The sequence below is a fragment of the Cyanistes caeruleus genome, chromosome 5 (assembly GCF_971803275.1).
Source record: "Cyanistes caeruleus chromosome 5, bCyaCae1.hap1.1, whole genome shotgun sequence".
Taxonomy (NCBI): domain Eukaryota; kingdom Metazoa; phylum Chordata; class Aves; order Passeriformes; family Paridae; genus Cyanistes; species Cyanistes caeruleus.
Genome location: NC_141705.1, coordinates 61,941,707 through 61,966,266, shown reverse-complemented (window position 1 = coordinate 61,966,266; position 24,560 = coordinate 61,941,707). Strand labels below are relative to the sequence as shown.

General features: G+C 40.6%; 1 protein-coding gene across 8 annotated transcripts in view; it reads right to left on the bottom strand.

The window, feature by feature from the left end:
* MAML3 (mastermind like transcriptional coactivator 3) overlaps window positions 1-23,453 on the bottom strand; it is a 295,274-nt gene extending 271,821 nt beyond the window's left edge. For 2 of the 8 annotated variants that reach the window (XM_086889826.1, XM_086889829.1), the window contains exon 1: window positions 21,395-21,431. Coding sequence is in view for 2 of the 8 variants with exons in the window: in XM_086889822.1 (XP_086745948.1) it covers window positions 22,067-22,501 (435 nt within the window). In the remaining 6 variants the exon portion in view is untranslated. Of the gene's footprint in view, window positions 1-21,394; window positions 21,486-22,066 lie in introns of those variants that run through there. The other 6 variants (XM_086889822.1, XM_086889821.1, XM_086889824.1 and 3 more) reach the window with 6 other exon arrangements.
* Between the last annotated feature and the right edge of the window lie 1,107 nt (window positions 23,454-24,560).

The following is a 24,560-nucleotide window of genomic DNA, read 5'->3' as shown; positions in this document are numbered from 1 at the left end:
AGAGAAACATCTACAGCATGAGCCTGGATGCCTTTGCTAATGAGTGATGAGAGGTGTTAAATTACAGGCTGCCACAGGCACTTCCCCTAGAAAAAAAACAGCTTTTAGGGAAGGTGAGGACTTGCACAACAAGCAACTAACTATGGAGAAGCCAAGAGAACCCTTTCAGTAACTCCAAACTCATCTTGAAATATGCACTGTAGTTTTAGTGAGCCACAGTTGGTAAAACTATGACCATAATGAACAGTTGGACATCATTGACATCAATGCCATTTCCACCACCTTCTCTCCTCGACATGCCCTTTTAATCAGTTTTCATATTCCTCATTAACATTTATTATATTAAACCCTACACCCACCTACAGGTGTGTGTACTGAATCTAATCTCTCTCTGGAATGTATTGTACTTATCCATACAGCCTGTTCCAGGCCCTTGCCTGGACCAGAATATCTGCTTGCCAGTATCTACAAAAAAAAAGTTACATTTAACTGAGGTTTCAAGCTGCAGAAAAAGTGTTTTCTAAAAAATAGTGAAATAGCTTCTCACCAGAAGGAAAAATAAGGGCAAGGGTAGTGACTTCTCACTGTTATACTGTGAGAATAGATAGATAGATAGATAGATAGATAGATAGATAGATAGATAGATAGATAGATAGATAGATAGATAGATAGATGTTTCTCAGTTATACTAATTAAGGAAAAATAATTAGTATTAGAGTATAGATTATTTACTCAAGCACAACTGAGAGCCTGGTCTGAATTTCACAGAACAGTTCAAAGATTTTACCTGTTGTGATCACCAATCAGATTTTGGCCAAGCATTCCAGATATCATTAAATACAGAAATAAACTCTGCAGGTATTTATTGATTAACAACTGCGATGCATGGCAGATAATTTCTACTCTTGTGCCACTTCATTAGGTATCTATTTTTATTCTCACAATATAACCAAAAAACTCATTTTCCAAGACTCCATTATATACAGAACTTATTGCCAACTATGTCTGCAAAGAAGTGATACAGGTGTATCTATCTACATTCTAATACAAACGTAACTGGGAAAAGCAGATCAAGCCACATAAATGTTTCTACATTAATTCTTTCCATGTAATTGCTTTCCCATTTTTCCCACAGTCCAGTTTTTGAAAATCTATTTTTAGTCTACCAGAATTTTATCTTTTTCCATGATCAGAAAGGAAAGGTTGGTCACAGTCAAGATTTGCTAAAGTCTTCCTAATCACAGAATCTGTGGGGGAAGAAACGTATGCAAATATATTTTATTACCCTGCACTCAATATCTAACTCCAAAGAGCAAAAGAAAAGAGACTTCTTCCTTACATGCATAAATACAAATTAAGAAAAGATCATGATATTTGAGCAATCTCCAGCTAACCACTTTCCAATATGGTCAACCAGGTTACAGTTGACAAACCACACTTAAATTATTCCCAAGATACAAAGGCTGTAATTTTCTACAACATTTACTGGATTTGCTAGGTCTCTATGGACTGCTGAATTGGCAACAGCATCAATTATATTTTCAATAGGTAAACATAGCATTAGCATTACATTAGCATTTTTGGCAAAACTACATGTCATTATATTTATATATATATATATATATATACACACACACACACACACACATACAGAGTCTTAGCTGCTCATGTCAGTCACTTGTAATAATGACAACCTCAAAATTTGTTTCTGGACTTTGCCCATCTTCATGATGAAGGCTACTTACTGACCAGAACCACAGTGAGCCATGCTGCCTATTCCCTCTGATTAATGGTATATCCCAGGTGTGCCAGGTACTTCCCAAACATAGTCACAGCCTTCCTGTTCTAATGAATTACCAGGACAGGTTAAAACCTCCTACCCTCCCCTTCGCTTTCTACTGTAGCAAGATCTGTACAATCAGAAAAGTAAAACAGCTGCCAAACAAGTTCTCTCTTTTAATCCCCACATAAATCTATTTCCTCAAGGAATTTTACTATCCAGCACCCTCATACTTCCCACCCATATTCTTCTAAGGATAAAGAGCTATCCGATAAGGTCTCCTGCAAACCCAACACAAAACTCACTAGTGATAGAAACCTGCTGTCCCAGTCTGCACTGATTTTATTGCAATCTATACACTAAATAATGAGGAGGAGGATCTCCTCCTGAGGAGGAGAGTATATAAAAAGACACATTCCAACCAGCCAAGCAACAGAACGATACAGCTTGGACACTTGAAATCACATACTTCAAACTTTCTGGATTACATTTGATTCCTTCCCCATGAAGAACAGAAAAACAAGCCATTTAACAATCTAGACACTGAAACTGAGATGCTGGAGATGATATTAGCATTCCACAATCCTCAAGCTCATATCCTAATTAAACATCGTGGGGTGAAATGTGGAGTATTACTCTTTAATTTAAACACAAATATATTTTTTGTCACAATGTCTGCTCACTAGTTTCCAACAGGGAGAGGTGGTGTGCTCTTCAAACCCTCCACCACAGCAACTTTGCACTTCTACTTTGCATCTAGACCAACAGACACCTAGTTCACTACTAAATTTCTCTAAAACTTTTGTGTTTCACTTGAACACATTGTCTTTCCTCATTGTTTTTGACACTCAAAATGACGAATTATTCCAAAATGCCAGCTGATGAGTCAAAAAACCTTCCCATTATGATATACCATAGCTAACTTAAGTAAATAAAATCAATTTACCCTAGTGAGTGCATTTACGAGATCTGCTTGCTCTGAAGACACCTTCACCACCTGGCACAGATAAAGCCCATCTGATCTGGAGACTAGAGTGGAAAATGTACCATTTTCTCCTGTGATTTCAAGTTAAAGGAAAAGAGACAGGGAGGGCCAGAGTCTGATGTCCTTAATTTAGAAAAAGAAAAAAAACCCCAACTCATCAAGATCTCACTGAATTTTAGCCCAGTAAAAAACAAACAGAACTGAAAATGGTAAAAACATAAAAGAAATTAAATGTATATAAACAAGTTTCACTATGTTACAAAGTATTTACTGGTCATAAATGTCTGTAGAAATTACACATTTGTGCTGCATTATCGTCTCAATTACACTGTTAAAATACTCAGCTCCTTCCTTATTCTGATATAAGTGCTAAAAAAAATACACAAAGGAACATGTTTAAACTGATGAGCACAGCAAAGGAAGCGCAGATAGGTATCAGTCAAACCATGTAAGCAACTTAAAATTGGAGGATGGAATTAAGTGTAGTGCTAAATGGCAAAGGCCTCAGTCCCAGCACATTCCCACTTCATCTGAAGATAGAATGGCTGATATAAATCAAAATGCTTAAAATTGCTGAATTTAAACAGGATTTAAAATATCAAGCAGGAAATCCTGATATGACTAAATCAGTTTGGGAGTATGGTTGGATTTGTACTAATTTTTCTAAGGAAGAATCAGTTCCACTGATTGGTAACTATTAACGTGTGTTACTTGACAACTCCATATGTCCTTCACATGAACACACAAACGACTCTGCATTAATACAGCAAAATACTGTTTTCAACTTAATTTTTAAAAATATCTTCAGTGCACCTGTTATGTAAGAATAAAACTTTATCAAACTGTGTTTTTGCTGCATTTACAAATGTTTAAAGATTAGTGGATACCTTGGCTTTCACCTTATGGGAAGGAGAAATCTCTTCCAGCTGATTTCACACTCAGCTTTCAGCCTTAAACAAACTAATAGACTCTAGTAAACTGATGAACACACCATGTCAGTATCAGCACAGAAGTCTTCTATTGCCTTGTTTCAAATTTTAAGACCCTTCATTCCAGAATACTTCCTAAATATCAGCCTCTGCTGGTACAATTTCCTTCAAAATTTCAATACAAATATGGTGCTCAGTTTTAATTGGCTGGATTATTTTAACAGGTGACAGCAAGTTTAGGCATAAACTATCCTATTTTCACATCTGATTTGTGTTTTGAAAATTAATTTTAACTTTACTAATAGAGCTCATCAATCTGAATTAAGAACTAGGTAAAATTCAGTGTTTCAGGTGGGGAGAGTGTGTGTGTATGTGTGTCTGTGTGTTTGTACTAAAAAAAGAAAAAAAAAAATCAAATCACACACCAAACAAGGGCCTGAGCAGAGAAACTGAAATAAACACCTATTACAAACAACTCACAAAAGAATAACTGCAGCTGATATATGTGGGGGAAAAAAATCACCCTCATCCATCAGTTTAACTTGGATAATTTTGAATTATCTTTTTGGAACACAGACTGCAATTAGAGTACCATAGCATAAGGTTGGATGGGGCTTTGAGCAACTTGGTCTGGTGGAAAGTTTCCCTGTCAGTGGCAAGGGGGATGGAAGTAAATGATCTTTAAGATCCCAACCCATTCTATGGCTCTATAAACACCTCAAAACCTGGGAGAGGAAGAGTTCTTTATGGGCCTGAGAAAAAGGATCATTAGGATATGATATTGTAAATATTTATATCTTGTTTCAAAATTTCTTGTCTTACTATTCTAATGCCATTGAAGTATGTGAATTACATGAAAATCCAGATGAAGCGCATGTAAGGGGTAGGACACTGCTATCAGTGTTTTCTCTACTGTGACAGGAACCATGCCATGGGAAATTTGAAAGAAACCCTTCAGACTGCTCTGTAGTGATGAACAGATACGGCTTAATTTTAGGCTCCCTGTATCCTCCTTCACCTTGAAAGAGCAGCATCATTTCTGTTTGCAGAAAAAAAAGGCAGCAGATTTTTCCTTTCCCCAGACTAATCTGTTTTACTAAATATGGTAGCAGTTCTTGAGAAAGACACCAAGAACTGCTACTTTTACCAGGATAATCCACCCTGGGGTTCTTTCTTCTGTCTTAGTGAATTCTTCCCTTGTTGCCTCTGTCAACTTTCTAGGGCAGAAGCTGAAACAGGGCAGTCAGGAATACATCCATATAAAAGTGCTCAAAGCTACTGTGAATCTGTGAGTGTTTCTTACACATCAGTCCATGCCAAAAATAGGAAAAACTAAGGCAGAAATACTATGTTTGTTTTAAAGCTCTTGTCAAATCTTTTGCCCACTGCACAATGTGAGTGAGAGACACTGAACAAAGTGCAATGGAAGAAACCACTGCAGAAAAATATCAAATAAAAAAAAAAAAAATTAAAATGAATAAAAATCAGAATATGAGACGTGGACTATGAAAGGGACACACATTTTTTACCTTCTTAGTAAAATGTATCTTTATTCTTAAGAATATTCTTATTCTTATCTTTATTCTTATTCTTACCTTTATTCTATCTTTATTCTTAAATACCTTTTTAAGTGTTTGCTACTCTACCTCAAAACCATTCACCCAACAGCTGGGTTTTAGCACCAGAAGGACACTAGTGCTTTGGCCACTGCTGACCAGCACATCACACAATGAACAAGAGTGTACATCTCCTGCCTCCTAAGCCTCCTTGCGGCCCTGCACAGCCTGGACAGCTGGCTATTTTTATATCCAGGATAGCATGTGAGCTCAAAGCTTATTACCAGGGGTTTCCCCCTGCACACAGGAATAGTGTCAAGGATTTTCATTTATTTTTTAATTGTGGGAATGGGCTCTGCATGCTGTCCAACTTATAACACCTTACCCTTTGTAGAGATTTAAGTAATTTATATGCTTCCCTTAACTTGTATTTTAAGAGTATACTTCATTTCAGCATTTATAATTGCTTTGCTTAATTCATTAAAGTGCCTAATGTACTTGCTCATATAAATGTATTAAACTAATAAGTGCTTTTAATATTAAATATGGAAGAAATTATCTTTTGATGCTCTTGTTTATCCTCCAAAAAAAACCCCAAAACCCTGAAATCATGCAAGTGAAGGGATAAGCCTATAGCTCAGTACATCTTGACCAGGGATCAGGAGTTTCTGCCTCCTACAATACTTTTCTCTAGCTTGACCAGTAAACTCAGATGTTTGGATGGATCCAACAGGACACCAGGGAACAAGAAACCAGCAGTACGGCCTTATTTCTTTTTTACCTTGTGCTGCTGGTGGCATAAGGGGGCAGATTAATGCCCTTTTCCCAGTGCTTCCTCATTTCCTGGACTAACATAGACAGGTGTAACTACTCTAAAAATAAAGAGCTAGCATCACCTTGAGAATAGACACTGAAATGAAACTGAATTTTATTTTTGCTCATCAGGGTCTCCTGGCTGTGTAGAATTAGCCCTTCCAAACTAAACTTCCAAAACTAGCTATTTGCTACTAAAATTAAAGATGCATGCAGTTTTTGGCTGTGCTGAGGAAAACCTGCAGCCTTTGTTACTATATAGGTCAGAATATGTTTCTCCTAACATCACACTAAATGAAAATAGTTTCACATACCACCACTGGGAAAGATATTGCCAATTCTCCATTCCCATACATCTAGCTCAAATGACCAGATTACAATCCAGTTTTCTTAAAAGCAGTGGTCTACACCTGAGAGAAGCTTCAGTCAGAAAGAATAAAGCCAATACTAAACAAATTTTAAAAATTACCTAGCTCTGAAACTTCATCTCCTTTATGTGACTGAGCCGTTATTGAGATAAATCTGTATGCAGTAATAACGGGGTACTGAATGGAAGCAGCCAGTAAAACTGTTGCAGAAACAGAAGGAGTTTTGCTGTGAGCTTTTACTCCCCACACTTCCCTGGGAGGAACTAAACTTACTTAGCTGTGCCAGGATGAAAGGCCTTTGCAGAAAAGTGATTTTGGAGGAAATGAAGCCTTTTACCAATCACATAATTTTCTTAAAGTGTCAGAACCCTCCAATTCTTCAAACTTCCACCTTCCAAACGGAAATGAAAAGTATGGTCCCAGTTGTCAAAACACACATTTACCCTAAATAAATCCATTACTCACTGCAAGGTTCTCTCTGTATTAATTGTACTGTCTCATGATAAATTTCAACATGAGGCCACTGAATTGGAAAGACTTCTTGTGTGGCTCTGCCCTGAACACTTAAAAAACTAATGCAACACCCTCTGCTACAAAGAGTGATAGAGCAACAGAACACATCTATTATTAAAAAGAACTAAAGAACTTGTGAAAGTATCTTTTCTTATAAAAACTGAACCACCAGTGGGCATCACCTATGCAGAACAAAACCAATCATACAGTGGCTGCACTAAAATATCCACACATATATGAAATGCAGTACAGTTTACTGTGAGGAATTAGAAATACAGTATTTATGTGTTTTTACATCAGTTATATCAAATTACACTCATAAACAGTACAAATTCAGAAGATTTGTGTCTCTTCCCCTTGAAGGACTGACCCAAGCCCCTACCACAGAAAGAAAAAGGAAAGGGAAAAGGAAAAAAAAGGGGGGAAGAGAGGAAAAGTGGGGGGGGAAAGGGCTGGGGGGAAATGGGGGGGAATAAAAAAAAAGAAACAAGAAGAAAGAAACAAGGAAAAAAAAAAAGTTTAAAAAAAAAGGTTTTTTTCCTCTTCTTCCTTTCAGTCACGAGCCCAGCCAACATATCTCAACAATCATATGAACCTAATATCTCCTAAACTTGGAAAAATATCTTGCACTTGACATGTGGCTCTTAAGGTCTGTATTACTTTTTAACAGCTTACAGTTTGTGGATTCTTAGCTTTCAGGGAGGAAGGGGTTTTTTCTGTTAGAGATGCAAAGGAGTTCCAGAAATTTCCTATACACAAATTATTTTTCTTAACTTTGAGAAAAGACAGCTCTGGTTTTCTAAATTCTACAGGTTTAGAACTAAAATTTATGTAGAGGGAGTATTGGAAAACAGGGCCAGGAAGTGCTGATGTATGACAGAAAAAATGTTTTTAATAAAATCATCCATATAAATGGCTCAAATGTAAGAAATAAGTTAAGGATTTATGGAATATCTTTTTTTCCACAGTTTTCCAAAACTCACCTTCTTACAGGAATTAGGATAGTTCTTTATGCAAGTATTGGGTTCTGCCTGTCAGCAGTAACTTTCCAAGATGTACCCCCAAATTTGTTCTAAATATTTCTATCTGTTCTAAATACCAGTAAGATTTCACTTCTGTCACCACAGACATCTTTCAATTTGTCTCCTTTCTTACATGTTCAGTGTCTTAAAGATGAACTAAATTGAAGTTCTAGGGCACCTTTTATATCTCATTATACAATCTTTTTATAACATAAATAAGAGTAAGAGAATGACTCCTATTGATATTTACAGAACAAAAAAAGCAACACAAAACCACAGCTGTCAATAATGAGAGAGGAAAATAAGCACGCTATTACTTAATATTACCAAAATAACATGAGACCTTCCATACAGTTGTACAGTCCCAGGTGTTATAGATATATATTATATTGTTGGCTTTTCACAAATATTAAAATGAATGTTATATGTATAAGGTCAGAAAACTTTGTTATATTAATATAGTTCCTTCTATTTCTGTTATTGATGAAACTTAGAAATAGTAGTATAATATACATGTATGTTGAGCTATGGCATAGTATTAAAACAAAAACTACTTTTGTTTGTATAACTCAAAGACTGGAAAAGATGGTTACAGACCCCCCTGCATTCTTAGATTATCTTGTCCAGATGAGGACAGCAGTGACCAGAGCTCTGGGGGAGGAATTTATTGCATTTCTGTTATCAGGGAATGTAAAACTCGGTGGAGCCAAGAAGATTGATTTATTGAGAAGGGGGCGAGTCAAAAACTAAACAAAGAAACATCCAAAACTTAAGATGAATGTTTGAATTATGTATAAGAATTTATGAATATGTAGTAAGATTTCTGTTTTTAAGGGACAATCCTTTGTTAATAAGGTGTACTCTCTTGGCTGAATGCAGAGACACCCAGCCGTATCTGTATACTTTACTTCATTTTTATCTCCTAATTGTCTTTCTATTAAACTTTTAAATTCTATAAAAATTATGTGAACCTCGTTTTTCACACAGGGGAAAGGAAAGGGTCTCTCTCATGGAACAGCCTACATACTAGGTGTGAAACTGGTTGGATTTTCCCATGCCCTCCCAACAATAAGTTGCTGTTCATATCATGGTATGTTCATATCATTCTTTGTTTTTTACTTCAAAGTCAAATTATCCAAACTGAGCTCAGGTACTTCTTAGATAGATAAAACATTGTGCCAAAAATGCATAGTCAGCTACGTATGTCCTTCTGCCACCCTCCAGACCAAAGAAGGCAACTCTGTGACACAAAGACCCTCACTGAAATACCAATATTATGAATGATTACTAATTGATGTAATGCTAACATCTCAGTATTATGACTGAAACATGAAATATGGCATATAAAACTTAGTTCTGTCAACTCCCCAAACAATCTAAGTCTGCAAAAGGCGAACTTTAAGATCATACAAATCATATTACAAAACATTGTGAAGAGTTCTTAATTCTTGTGGAAAAACCCAACTCTTTTTCCAAGAGAGTAGTGGCCCATATAGGTCTGATGAAAAACAGCACTAATTTTCAAGTTAACCTGTTTAAGAATATGCAAATCACTGCAAATATCTGAAGCACCAACTTCACACACTACGACACAGCTAGAATTGCTTGAACAAGAAGAGGACATGACTATAACTGAGGCTTATTAAACTGTAAATCTTGTAAAAATCCTGGCTGTTTGGTGTTCATTTTGACCTCAGGGACAGAAACTTGCTCCTTCCCTTCCCAAAATATGAGACAGTATCTCCCAAGGGAAAGGAAATCTCACGTAGCTATTGATTGTGCCTGCAGCACAATGCTGAGCAGTTCTCTCCATCAGAAAACAGTATCACAATCAGCCACTAAAACACTGTGCCTACACCACCTAAAATACTTTCCACTTGTTCCACTGGTTTGAGAAATACACGTTGCCTTCTACCTGCCACAGCAATAACTTCTAAAAACTGATTAATATTAGCAATGGACATATGCAGAGTGGAGAAAAAAATGCATTGAAATGCAATTGAAATTAGCTTAGCAAAGCTAATACATCAGAAGGAAGAAAAACCTACACCACTTACTTAACCAACTTTAGCAATGTGCAAATAGGATTTGGACATAAATGATTTAAAATACACAAGTGTCCATTATTAATATGTAAGAAGTTACCCAGGTAATGATTTTCACATGAACTGCTGGTGACTTTCAGGGAATATGCAACAGGTAACTAAGAAAAGCAAGTCTGCTGTCCAGAGTCTTACATTTGCTGATTGATTTCCATACATATTCATTAGTTGTGTCACTGGAAAGTGTTTAGAATTCCTGAAATCTTAACAAAACAAAGGCCACCACCCAGATAATGGCAGTGCAGAATATCAGCTAGCATAACAACGCACTGTAATGCTCTGATGGACATAAGACTTGGAAAAGCAAGAAAACCAAAGCAAACTAATTTGCCTGATATTTGCAGCTGATCATAAGTATGGCCCTGCTAAGTGCCCAAATTCTGTCTACTAGAGGTGGCAAAAACTGGGCTCACTACAACTACCTGTGCTCTCACTGTCTTTGTGAAGCCCAAGTACATGGGCAAAGTTCTAATCTTCAGCCTGGTTCAATAAGTCCAAAACCCTCCTTTATATTTCTGTCCTTCCATTACAGCTGATGTCGGCTTAGCTGCACTCTGTCTACCCCAGTCTGGGCTCCATCCATCTTCTGTCCTACACTTTTTTCCTGTCCTCCTATCTGCTTCCTCAGGTCTCTGCATTTCTGAAGCCTTCTTGTTTCTCCTTCCAATCCACAAAACCAGTCAACCAAAAACCACTCAAGAATAGAAAAAAAAAAACCATCTCACAAAACCCCCAACCAAACCAAGGTCAAAAGGCAAGAAATATAACCTATAAAATTAACTCTTGCAAAAAATGTATATTATAAAATTGAAAAAATAGGGATCTTGTCTAATTTAAAAAAATGCCTGATATCACATTAATAGAAGTTTTATGCAGCTGTAGGCATTTAGTTTCTTCCCTTTACAACAGGAAAGACATTTCATCCTCAGCTTAAATACTAAACCTTGAATCATGTAAGAACTGTGTATTTGTAAACAAAAAGCACCTCTGAAAATTATGAAATATTTTATGAGTTTGTTTGTGCTATGTTGCTTACAGAGCCTGGTATATATGACTCATTCATTGTTTTTCACTTGCTGGCCTCAGTTAGCAGTTATCTTTCTACATTTACAAATGTCTAAGTTTATAGATGAAGAGCTTAGAAAATCTTCTCTTAAACAAAAAGTCATATTGTAAAAGTGAAAAAAAAAATGAGATACCAAGTACTTTAGACAAAATTTGTCACATATTTTACTGTTGTTTGAGACAAGCAGTACATTTGCTCCTGACATTATTTAGGGACAAGCTAGCCAGTCAAAACCTGCTCCCATAAATCCTTTATTTGACTTTATGATACATCTTCAGCATGCATCCAAAAGATGCTAAGATCTCTTGCTACCCACAAGAGATAAATAACAGATTTGGGAAGTAAATAATTTTCAAACCAGAAACAATCTCTTCTCCACTAGTGGTTACTAGTGAAACTTAACATAGGGAACGCACTGCACTAGAAACACCAATATTGCTAATACTCTTATCTACCTATTGTGCTAACAGGTTGGATTCTAGCAAATGAACTAATTCTGAAATAAAATATCTGAGAAAGCAGGACAAACACGTATACAAAAAATCCCAAACAAAAAAATCCCACTGAACTTTTTCATTGCTAACTTATAAAATGATTTTATTTCCCAGACTTGGGTTCAGATAGAAGGAAAATAAAATGACATATGAGTGTCTGTCTTGGACACAGGCCCTTGCTTCAATGTTTCCTCAAGTTCCATATGCAAGTCAAAACATCACAATGGTGATAACTTTTTATGTGGGCTTTTCATAATTACTTAACCTAGTTATTGTTCTACATGGAATTAAAATAAGCACAACACATTGAGCATCCTAAAAAAAATAAAAATACAATCATCATACTGCAAAGATAAGCAAAACTATGTTTTTCCTTCTTTTATCAAGTGAACAAGTTTATAAATTTTCAGAAGGAAATTAGCAAACAAAAAAAAATATGAACACAAGCCCATCCCACCCCTTCTTTTTTTTTCCTCACAAAGGAAGGACAGTTATCACCTACTTGATACAAATCTATGCTGTGGCCAGCTGATGTCTTCTTTGGACTAGATTGGATTGAAAAGATATTCTCCTCATCATCCTTTACACTTTGCATCATCACTTCACCCTTAAGAATAACTATAGCAGCATTCCTAAAGACACTTCCAGTAATGTTCTACCTGATGGTCCATAAACTGTATAAGCATTTCACTTCCAAATTAACTCTAGTAATGCACCACAACTACCAGGCTTTCAACTGGCAGGTTGGAAAAGACCCTCAAGGTCACTGAGTCCAGCCATTAACCCAGCATAGCCAAGCCCATCACTAAACCAGGTCCTTAAGTGTCACATCTACATTTCTTAAATATCTCAAGGATTTTTGACTCCAACACTTCCCTGGGCAGCATGATACAATACCTGACCACCTTTTCAGCAAAGAAACTTTTCCTAATATGAAGAACTGGTTTGTCCATGGAAATGCATACCTGTATCTCCATGCATGAATCCTGGGAATAAAACTGCTGTCTTTGAAGAGCTCTAAAGGACAGCAGACACAAAATTACAGGAGATATTTTGAATTGTTGATCAACTTGATTACAAGAGCTACTGAAGTTTAAAGCAAACTACATAGGACCTTCTGCCTCCCCTTTCCTCTAGTCCATCTCCCCCGGTACAGCACCATGTACCTTCACCTTACACCTAAAAAAGCCCTACTGTTTTCCTCCTAGACAGCTAATTTTCCTCCTACATTAGTACAACAGCCAGACTGTAGGTGCAGGACTGCAGCCCTGAGACCACCCTGTTTCATGGCAGCAAAACTTTAATTCAGCGGCTTCATCTAATGAACCCCCCAAGGCAGTACCATGTGAAGACACCATTAAGTGGAAAAGAATATAGCCCATGCCTAACATCCCAGAAACCCTGTCTGGCTGTAAGTAAACAGACACTTTATCACAGTGGTAGGTGAAATTTTCAATGCTACTACTCAAAATTAATTTTGGTTTTTCTGTTCTACATTCGTAATTCTTCATCCACCCTTATCCACTGCTGACATTTTCCACAGCAAAAATATTACTGAGAAGGGCAGTAAACCTTATTGTGACCATAAAGTGGTTTTGTTTGGTTGTAAATAAAATGGAGGAGAGAAAATAAGTGGGGGGAGGGGGGTTTGTTGTTTTGCATGATGTAGAACACATATTAAAATGGGTTAGAAAAAATAAGCTCCAGCAAAATCCTATGGGGTGAAAAAAATGTAAAGTCAAATTATCTCTGGTAAATTTTCAAAATTGCAGCAATCCAGCCTTTAAAGCTTTCAGTGTACAAGCTACCTGGCATAAGTAAAAGAAAAGAAAAAAAAAAAAAAAAAAAAAAGAGAGAGACAGCACTGCAACCTCAGTATCATATCTCCTATCTCCACTTTTACTGGAAGGCAAAGACTGCAAGCTCAGCCCAGAAATATACAATAAAAAGGACCTACAGATTTTTTTGACTGACCCCCACTCAGTTACAGAAATCTACAGTCTTCTGCATGAGTCCACTAAAGCCTTCAAAGCTACATTACCAGCTTTGATGACAACTAAAAATACGTATAATGAATAGCAACACTGCTTGCTGGACACATCATTAAAAAATTATTATTTAATGTCAATTGCAGTTTTCCTTCTGCTGCCTCAGTTATGCACTGGAATGCAATCCAGAGAAATCAGAACAACAGCCACCAGCTCTGAAGACAAATAGGAACAGCAGCACAGATCACAGCTGAAATGGAACAATCAGTTTAGCAGTCCAAAGGCAACTAGTGCAAGGTAAGGCAGATTTAAAGTAATTTTTTTCAGATGCTACAGAGTCTGAAATACAATATTCTGCATAAACAGAAGGGGTAAGGAATGCAACAATTTCTTTTTATGCAAAGTGTTGATCCATCCTCCTAAATGTAAGGAATTATCTTAAATTATTAAAAAAATCCTATATTTTCCAGAATTCTTCTACAACCTCCGTGCCACAGCCACCTCCATTCCTCCTTTAGATTAAACACAATTCAGAAGTGCCAAAACATCACAGAAGATTAGATATGAGCTAAAGAAAAGAGAAGGAGAATGAGAATATAGAAAATATAGAAAATGGGTAGGTATCAGCGATTCTTAAACTTGTTGGACTGTTACATCCCTTTTCACCATTGAAACCGATCATAAATCTTATCACTTTGATTTGGAGTACACTTTAAAAACGAGCATGTAAGTACAGGTACTGGTTTATACACATAGGCATATTGGCTTCTTGGTTGTGATGCTGCCCGGGGTCAGAGTAAAGTTAAAAACCAATTCTCTGCTCTTTTTCAAGGTACACAATATCCAAGAACTTTCTGAATTGGCCTGAGATTGTCACAAGCATCATAAAGACGATGCAGAAAAACTACACCTTCACTGCAGCACTGGACAATTGTTCCTCCAAATCCGAAGAGCAGAAGAAAATTAAGTTGAATTGTTCTATTAAACCTGAAGTGTTACTGTATGGCACATAGTAAAAGTAATGTAGGGAGGAGACAGAAAAGTGAAGACAAGAGGAAGGGAAGATGCACAGCCCCACCTTCCATCATTGAAAGCACAATACTAAGCTTCGCTTGATGAGAGCCGAGAACTTAAAAGACACTTCAAAGCCTTACATGAAAACCCTACAGAAAGTAATAAAAAAAAAAGGAAAAAAAAAATCCTTGTCCTGTTGATCTTTCTGTTTATTCCCTTAGTTATTCTGAAAGTCATAATTCAAACCTCTTTCCTGTGGTTGTGAAGAACTGACAGCAAGCAAATGGCAATAGATCATCTCTGCTACCAACAGCACTACAGCATTAGCTTTAGCACTTTCATAAACTTCTAGAAAGTGCAAAGTTCCCATGGGTAGACACACTTCTCTCAGGTCAACCAAAGATTGGAGTATTCTTATCTCGTCACCAATTTTAATGGTGTGTGGAGGCAAACAAAATCAGTCTGAAAGAGGGAAGTCTTGAAAGAAGGCAACTCTTCCTGTAAGCACAGAATTTTGCAGCTGCAATCTTATTAACTACTGTGAGTTTAAAAAGACATTTTCTCTTAAGCCCTATGCAACTGAGTTTCAAGTATTCAGAAAGCAAACAGGACAGGAGCAATTTGAAGTGACTTTTGAGCTACTAACATCGGGAAACTAAAATAAGTAAGAGGGAAGCAAAAGAGCAATCAAAGTTACATGATTTTGTGATTCACCAGCTTAGGCAAACAAGGGAAATATGTTTCAGATGGTTAAGGCTCCCAAATTCTCACTGAATGTACAAGCATGCTGCTTATCTGAACAGCCTGTGAGATCCCAGACTGCAAAACTGATTACAGGTTTGCAACTCCAGTTAGAGATTGTACCTCACATTTCAATTCACAAAATAACACACTCGAAGGATTCCAGTCAGCAGTTAAATGGCTGCCAGGCCTGTTCTTAAACCTCTGCTAATCCAAGCACATCTCTCACATGAATTATACATATTGGAGTAATATGCAACCAAATGTCTTATACATGCAAATGTTTAAATAAAAATGAACCCTGACTCCTTTGCTACATACAGCTGCCCCTGTTTCAGTGTCTGTGCTCAGGAATAGAACTGTGCACTGACACTAGGTGTAACTTAGCTGAGGTTCAATGTATGCTACCAGGTAAGCATGTTTGAACTAAGAGGTCACAGCTGTTTATCCTGGGATAAGGGTTGAGTTTCACAAGAGGATTAAGGTACTGTAAGACTCTGCTACCCACGGGAGGGACAGTCAAACAAATGATGGATCTGAGCCAGCTGAAAACTAACCCAGAAGAAAAGGAGTAAGTGTGTCTGCCCTCCCTACCTGCTCAGTGAACCTCTGGCCGTGGCGCTACACAAGCAAGAGCCACCCTTAGCAAAGGCAACAAACACAGCCCCCGACAAGAGGAGGAAAGAGGAGACTTCCTCTGTGGTGGCAGCTCAGGTTACACCAGCTGAAGCCATTTGTGAAGCCTTAAGCTTTAGGTCAAGTTACTGTAAATTGAGGTTAATCTAAATGCAACCAATTGTCCTAACACAATCACGTTAATATATTTGGCGCTGCATTAGCAGAACGAGTTTTTTATGTGTTCCAGACAAAGATGTTGTTGCTGAACTTAATGCCTAGAATTTCACTACAGGACTTTCAAAACATTTTGCTTGGTCAATCTGAAGCTGAGATTTCGCTATGACTGGATACCTTGTGTCAAAATGCAACCTGCCCTGCTCCAGCTATGGTTTGTAATAACCCAAGCCACTGTCTTTGAAAGAGACACAATTTCCATCAGAGCATTAAAGGTCATCAGAGCCTAGCAGTGCTTGAAGTGAAGAGTCTCTTCATTCTTTTCAGTTTGCTAAACTGAAACCTATTGTGCTGACTAGCTGCTAAAGGAGGTCAGCACAAAAACTCCTTGTCCTGAAGGACAATAATCACACAGACGCATCAAGCGTTGGTATGAAAAGGAGAAAACAAATGGGAGAGTCCAGTGGAGTAAGAAAGACACAGAGATCCACCCTTATAGGAAAAGGAAAATAAAAAGGGTTACACAATGACTCCTTCTATGATGCTTATGAAAGAGGAGTATTGTTGGCTGGGATTTAATTCTCATATCATCCCTGTTGTGTATTTACTACTGACTTTACCCCTGTGTGAGCAAGATCAGTCATAGCTTATTAACTGAAGAGATGCTTAATCTTACTTAGTCATCAGGCATGAGTAAGGGCTATAAGTATTTGACCGTTTGTGGAAAATAAAACAAAACGGCTAAAAATTATCTTCTTTTTTCATCTTTGCAATGCCAGAGAAATAGACTTTTCCTATAGTGTGACTGATGAACTCCTAAGCACCTGTAAAGTTGAATAGCAATATTACACAAGAAGGAACACAAGAAATGTGCTCAGGTTTGTGAACATATGCACAAGTATATATTAAATACAGCAAGTGTGAGCTTTAACAAACTTCTCATAAGCCTGGCAACATTCTGCAATACTCAATTACATTACCGGCATTATCCATGAATCACTAAGACAAATTAAGATGTTCCACTTTTCACTCTGGATACCTTTTTCAAGAAAAATAAGAGACTTGGGTCAAGGGAGAAACTACTTTTCTGTGGTGGAATATCTACTCTGGATGTTGCATGTGAGAAATCACGCAGGGAGCACAGTGTCTGTGTGAAACTAAGTCACACAACTTTCTCACTCTAGCCTGAGAAATCACAAGGAGGAATCCAAACAGTCCTTGGTGAGAGAAAACAACCTTTGCAGGTGTTGTTTGTTGCCTTGTTTTCTTGTAAGAAACAGTCAAGGGGTGGTGTTCCTAACTGTCCAATGATGGTGATGTGTTGGTTTCACGACCAGTGAGAGTCTTCCCTTTTTGGACCTTCTCAGAACTGTCTATAAAAGAAGATCTGGAAGATAAAACTTACTCTGGAAAAAAACTTACTCTCTTTTGCACCAAAGCTAGAGAATCTACGTAGTTACTTTTGCTGTTCCTAATATAATGCTACAATCTATCAACAAGGAAGATATATAACCAGATTTCTGTAATTCTGGACACATCTTCTGTCCTTACACAGAGAAAGCTGAAAGGAGTGGCCTTTTTCCTTCCCTCAAGCAGAAGTGCAGTGTGATCATTAACTTCTGGAAGGTAGTGTGTTAGCCCAGAATGGTTAAAGAGCAGTACTGGAAAATACCATGTATTTCAAGATGTGTTTTCTCAGACTTTAAACTAATTCTGAATTGGCATTGTATGCTTTGGCAGGGGAACAGAAAAGATGATCTAATAGGTCATTTGACTTCTGTCACTAATGTCTCTGTTCTAAATAACATTTTATGTTTAGGTGTTTAAAACACAATTTCCTAAGAACCAGGTTTAGTGTTAGAAATGGACAGTAAGACAGTGGCTATCAAACCCACAGTAATGCTAAATTAAATTGTAAAAAGTCTCGAGGATCCTTAAAATAGGAAAATAGCTCCAGCCTCTTTATAGTTCACAAGAGAGCTCAGATGCAAATAAATATGCACTAGAGAACAAATGTGATAATTACACATGTCACTGGACAAAAATTGCATGGTAAGAACAGCATGGGATAAGAAACAGAGGTGATATTGAAGTTGTTATTATGTATTTGGCTATTATATACTACCTATACATAATTTATTATATATATAATGTATGTGTATACACACACCTCTGAACTCCACACAATAACATTGTGTGGATGCAGAGCCAAGAAGACTTGCACTGAAAGAAGGAAACAAGAAAGTAGATTACCTCACAAAGAACCAAAGAACTGATATAATATGTTTATATTTCTTGGAACCAATCCAACGATGAGCAGCAGAGTTTTGGATGAATTGCAAATTTTCCTAATACCTCCTCTGAAAGCCAGGCTGGTACAGCATTTTAATAATCCAACTCAAAATCACAGAAAACAACTTTGGTTTTTGCCAGGTTGAACTGTAGTGAGGGAGAAAGGGCCCACAGACACTTATAAACAATTTTAATCTGTACACCCCAATCTCAGCCTATGTGTGAGCAAACTAGTTCTGCAACCCACTGTTCTCCTCAACAGAAGAGGTTGAAGTAGTTATAAATCCAGGTATTTCAAAATCAGCAAGTGAAAACTTTCTAACAAGATGCAAATTCAGGGTAGATCAGCAACTCATGATATACAGCCAAACCTATGCTCCCACACCCCATTTTTACAAAAGGCTTCCATTGACAACCTCTTGTCAATTGACAAATAGTTCTAAACAGTGGAAACTGCACAGTGTCTTCCATCAGGTCTGTGAGAGAGGATGCAACAAGCATCATTGTACTCTATCCAGTGAAGAAAATCTGAGTGCATGTCATTAAATAATTGTCTCCCAAATATGTTTTTTGTTTTTTACCCAGCTTGCTGAAGGGCACTTAGCATGTGTCAGTACCTACTTCTGGGAAGGTTTGTTGGGTGACTGTCTGCCTGGATTAAGCACAGCTCTCCTCCCTTCTCAACATCTCTCAGTTTGGAGGACACATACATACATACAGACACACACACACAGATTATATTTTCCTTTCATTTGCTTTGATTAAAAACAAAATAATTAGAAAAAAACATTTATTGCTGTCCCAGTTGTGTTTGTTGTAATTTAATCCAAACAGCTTATTTTCCAAATCATGCAGTTTAATAATAAGAGGGAAAAATTTAGTAATGATTTTTGTGTGAAGAGTAAAACAGTATGGTATCTATGATCATTCCACTGTAAAGCTCTCCACAGGAGTTTACCAGAGAATAAAGAAAGGGAGAAAACACCTAAATATAGTTAACTTTTTCCTCATGAAAAAAAAAAAAGTCTAAGTTGAATTGTTTTGCTAAATAAAAATTATGATGCACATAAACAGTTAAACTTACCACACTGTTACAATTGCTAGAAATTTAGAAGTTTGGGAGTTTGCATTTGGTTTTACTGCAAAAAGTGTAAATGACTCCAACAAAATACTTTTCAATTGCTTAAAAAAGTGTAATTTCTTGGCTTTTAAGTATTGCTTTCATGTTCCCATGGATGTTCCTCAGTGTTCTTAGACACTAGTCAAAAATCATAATTGACACTTTACAAGTGAAACAAAGCAAATTACATGTCTAGATTTTTGGCAACATTTGTGTATTTTCTTTTAAAAAATGGAAATGGGTCTTCTTTGTAATAAGGCAGTAGAATTTATGTTTCTAAGATTAAGATCATAAGGCACATTGAGTATATTTAAACAACATAAAAATCACAGCACAGGGACGGAGTTAAGATGAATTTCATAGCAAACTACCCCTTAGTTAGGCTACTTTTAGCTGTTCAAATGTCCCAATCAGAAAGAATCCAGTAACAGTGAGAGCTGAAACTGCACTTCCTCCTTTAGTTATTTCGGTTCTACAATTCTCACATTATAGGTTTGGCTTTCTGTCAATCATCAAAAAACATCTTCAAGGGAAGACCAATGACCTGCTTATCTAAAAATTCTGGCTATAATGCTTCAGCACCGGGACTTGGGAATAAGGGGAAAGGACAACCCACCACTAGCCTAGGCCCAGAAGCACCCCAGCTGCTTTGGAGCTGGATGGGGACACAGCACACCACAACGCTGCCCTGGAGAGAAGTAATTCTGAGAATTACTCCTATGCCTCCAGCCCATTTTCTGTGTCTTGTGAAAACGACATGAGATGTGAAAAAGGATTTGAGGACAGTTGGGCTGACGAAAAGATAGTCCCTGTTCATGGGGTTTAGGAAGTAACTCTGTTGCTGCCTCGAGAGTAGGTGTAAGCCGAGGCTAAGTACTGTGGTGCCCCGTGTATTTGAAAGCCTCGGTCCTGAGGAAAGGCGCCAGAAGGAAGAGAAACACGGTTATGCCTCGCTGGTAATACCAGGAGAGCAGTAAGATGTCAGTGAGATCGTTCTACTTCCTGTTTGCTAAGCGCACATGCACACATTCTGCCATCCCCGCCGCTTTGTACGGCTCCTGGCCGCGCTCCCCCCGGCCCCGCTCCCCCGCCGGGAGATGCGCCGAGCTGCCGGGAGTTGCGCTCCCGAGGCCAGAAGGCGGGGATAGCGCTCGGCGCTGAGCTTTTGTTCGCCGCTGGCGAAGCGATCCCCACCTCCAGCCACCCCACGGTGAGGAATCGGGGCTGGGGGCAGGCAAAACACCCAGCACAGCAGCGGGAAGGGTGCTGCCCGCCGGGCTGCGCGGGGTCCCGCAGGGGGAGGAGCTGCCCGGCACTAAAGCGGCACTGCGGCCGGGGCTGGGCAGGCTCGGCGCGGCCCCGGAGAAACACAAAGCTCCCTCCTCTCACGTACGGGGAGCGAGCGAGAGGAATGACCGCCACCCCGCCGCTTTGTCACAGAGACCTCCCCCGGCGGGGGCCGGCAGCAGCTGCCGCCCTGCTGGACCCTCCCGAACGGCCGCGCCTCCCCGCACAGCGGGAGAAGGCGAGAGGGAGGGACGTGCGAAGCCTGTAAACCGCACGCTGCCATCGCACCTCCCCTCCTCCCCGCCGCTCTCCACCGCCCATTGTGAGCCCGGCAGACTGCGAGGACCCAGCTGCCCCGTGCCCGCCCCCGAGCGCCGGGCACCCCCGCCCCGGCGCGGGGACACGTCAGGACACACACGCGTGTCCCCCGCCTGCCCCCGTCAGCCGCGACGAACACCACCACAACTACTGGCGGCCGCGACCGGCTATAAATAAGGCTCTGCCGAGCGCAGCACCCGGCTCCCCCCCGTACCTCCTCTTATTATTCATCATCAGTGCAGCCTGGGAGTGGGAAACTCCGCTTCCTACTTGCCGCTACGCTCCTACCACCTCAGCCCCCGCCCCCTTCGCCCCCTCCGCTCCTCATTAAGCTCCTTAAATCCCAAGGAAACTTTGGGAAGCGATTCAGCTCGCGTGGGCAGCCGGGCTGCTGCGCGCCGGGGCAGCCCAAGCGAGAAACCTGCCCAACTTTTCTTCCAGCCTCCAGTCCAGCCTGCGGAGTCACCTTCCTCTGTGCGGGATTTAAGGGCGGCCAGCACCCCGTACGTTGAAACCGTGGCGAAACACACACGCACACACAAAACCCTCCCCCGGTTCTCGGCAGCCCGCGGCGCACGGCTGGCACCCCTCCTTCCCCTTTACTCCAGAGCAGTTCTACCCTTCCGTAGGCGACGAGGGAAAAAATAAATAAATAAATAATAATAATAAAAAAAGAACTGTCTTCTCCCTCCACCCCAGCTCAGAAGAAGTTGCAAAGCGTCCCGCCAGCTCCCGCCTGCCCGTCCCGCCAGAGACCCTGCTGCCGCCAAAGTTGAGACGAGCCCCGCTCCGCTTTGACAAGCTGCGGGGCCGACCTCCAGCTCATAGTGGCGAGCGACGCGGAGTTGACAGCCACTCCTCCGCCCCCCGGCCCGCATCCCCTTACCATGATCAGCGTGTGGTTCCTCTGCTCCGCCGTGGCGGGTTCAGCATCTTGCTGCTGTTTGCTCTGCTGCTGTTGCTTGCTGCTGCTGCCGGTGCCCGTTTTCTTGGCCCTCTGCTCCAGGGTCCGCTGGTAGAGGCTCACCGTGTCCCTGCGCTCCAGCTCCAGCTGCTCCGCCTGGGCTTGCTGGTACCTGCTCTCGCAGTTGACATGGTGCCGCCGGCAGCCCTCGATGCGCTGCCTTAGCCGCTCCACCACCGTGCTGTGCTTGGGAATGCCGCCACTATTAGCGTTATTGTTACCGGGAGCGGCAGCAGGAGGGCCGTGGGGAGTGCTGTTAACCCCGATACCGGCCCCGCTGAGGCTGCTGTTCAGGTTATTGTTGATGCAAATACTGCTGCCATTCGCGGCGGCAGCGGGGGCTGCAAAATCCCCCATCCTCCTCCCCGTGCACACTATTTTGGAAGAACTTTTTATCCTACACTTCACACATACAGTCTCCTAGGGGGTCCTGATGGGATACTTTTTACAGAAGCGGGGAAGGGGGGGAAGGGGGCACCATCATGTATCAGGGAAACAGCGATCCCAAGCAAATGTTTCTCTTTTCACCCAGCCAATCTCCCTCGAGAAGCTCCAAAACATTTAAAGAGAGGGAAGGGGGGAGGGCAATAGACAAGGTGCTAAAAGGTTATCGCCAGCAACACAACCAACACACACACACACACACACACACACACACACACACACACAACAAACTAAGCAGCAGCAATTCGACTTAGCATAGCAAACTCCAGGAGATATCAGACCAGTTCCTTTCCTTCTCTTTCTTTTTTATAATCCATTATTTCAAAACAGATTCCACGAGATTTCCGGAGATTTTGCCAAAAGCCTTCTCTCCCCATGTTTAAGGAGAAACACGCGCCCCTCCACATGCGCACACATACACACGCCCGCTCACACGCACGTTCGCGCACACACATCCAAGCACAAGCAAACGCTGGGCACACACGGCACACTCACTCGCACTCCACGGCATCAAAAGACAGGCAAAGCCGCTTGCTTATTGTATTTTCCTTCTAGAAAAAAGTTTTGGTATTTATGCCGCACCGTGTTCGCAAAGTACTTTGGCTGCTCAGTTGCATTTCAACAGGAACCTAAATAGCAAATCTTCGCGCTGGGGGAAGTAAACACATGAACAATCCGGACCGAGCTGGAGAGGAAAAAAAAAAAAAAAAAAAAAAAAAAAGTAGCGCTCTGAAGTCTCTGCCGAAAGCCGAGCTAATACAGCCTAACGCTTTGCTCTGTCGTGCTGGCTGCTGCTCCTCCTGCCACCATCACAATGATCAAATGCTCTCCTCCTCCACCTCCTCCTCCTCCATGCTAGCGGAGTGATATCAGGACAGGAGCGCTCAGTAAACACCGCGGCGGCGGCGGCTCCTCTGGGCCGTGAGGCAGACCCGGGGACAAGGTGCAAAACCCGGCACGGACGCCGCCCAGCAGGAGCGGACATGGCGCTTTCCCGTAGCGCTGATGAGCGCCGGCGGTGGCGGCGGCGTGGGGCGGGCGGCGGTGAGCGGGGCCCGACACCTGCCGGCCCCGCGGCCTCCCCGCACGGCGGGGGCGGGCGGCGCCTCCCGGCCGGCACACGGGACCCGGCGGTGGCCGCTGCGCGCCGTGCCCACGCTGGGGGCTGCAGCGAGGGCAGCGCCGGGCCCGGGCTGCCAGGGCGGCGGGCGGGGGGCGCAGGCGGGGGTCCGGCGGGCAGGCGGCCGCAGCCCGCGGCCGAGCGGCGTGTGCCGCCTTTCCCTTCTGTGTCAACTGTTGCATAATGAATGGCAGCGGAGCGCGGAGCCGTGCGCCTCCCCGGCACGGGGCTGAACTTTCTATTTTAAGCAGAAGAAACATGACACGTTGGGCAGCAACATTTTTTTCAAGCGAACGGTGGCTGCCTCCATATAGAACACGGGTGATTAATGGATCAAGAATAACATCCTGGGAATCTAATTTTAAACTATTTGGCAGACGAACCTATTGCACCCACAATTGTCATTGACTGTTATTTTCTACCTATGAGAAATGCACTTCCAGTTTTTTTAATATATCTACATAGAATAGAATTATCGCAGAGAGACACCCGTGTTCTCTAACATGCAGCTGATATAAAGAAAATCGGGAACTCATGTATTAGTAATGTAATCTGATTTGAACCATCTTAATTTTTGCTATTGCAGACTACTATAGGATACTATTTCTAAGATACAGTGACAAAGAGCAGTTTTTGTCTTCTTTAAGTGCTCAGCAGTATGAAATTAAGGCTGATTTCATGCCTATTGCCACAATTCATGACTATGTTGAGATAGAACATAATGAACAAATAAAAATAGCAATTAGTACCTTTCCTGCGTTGGGATTAACAAACACGTCTTCCCCCCAGAAAAAAAAAAAAAAACAAAAAAACAAACAAAACAACTTTTCTGTAGTATCAGTTTGAAAACCA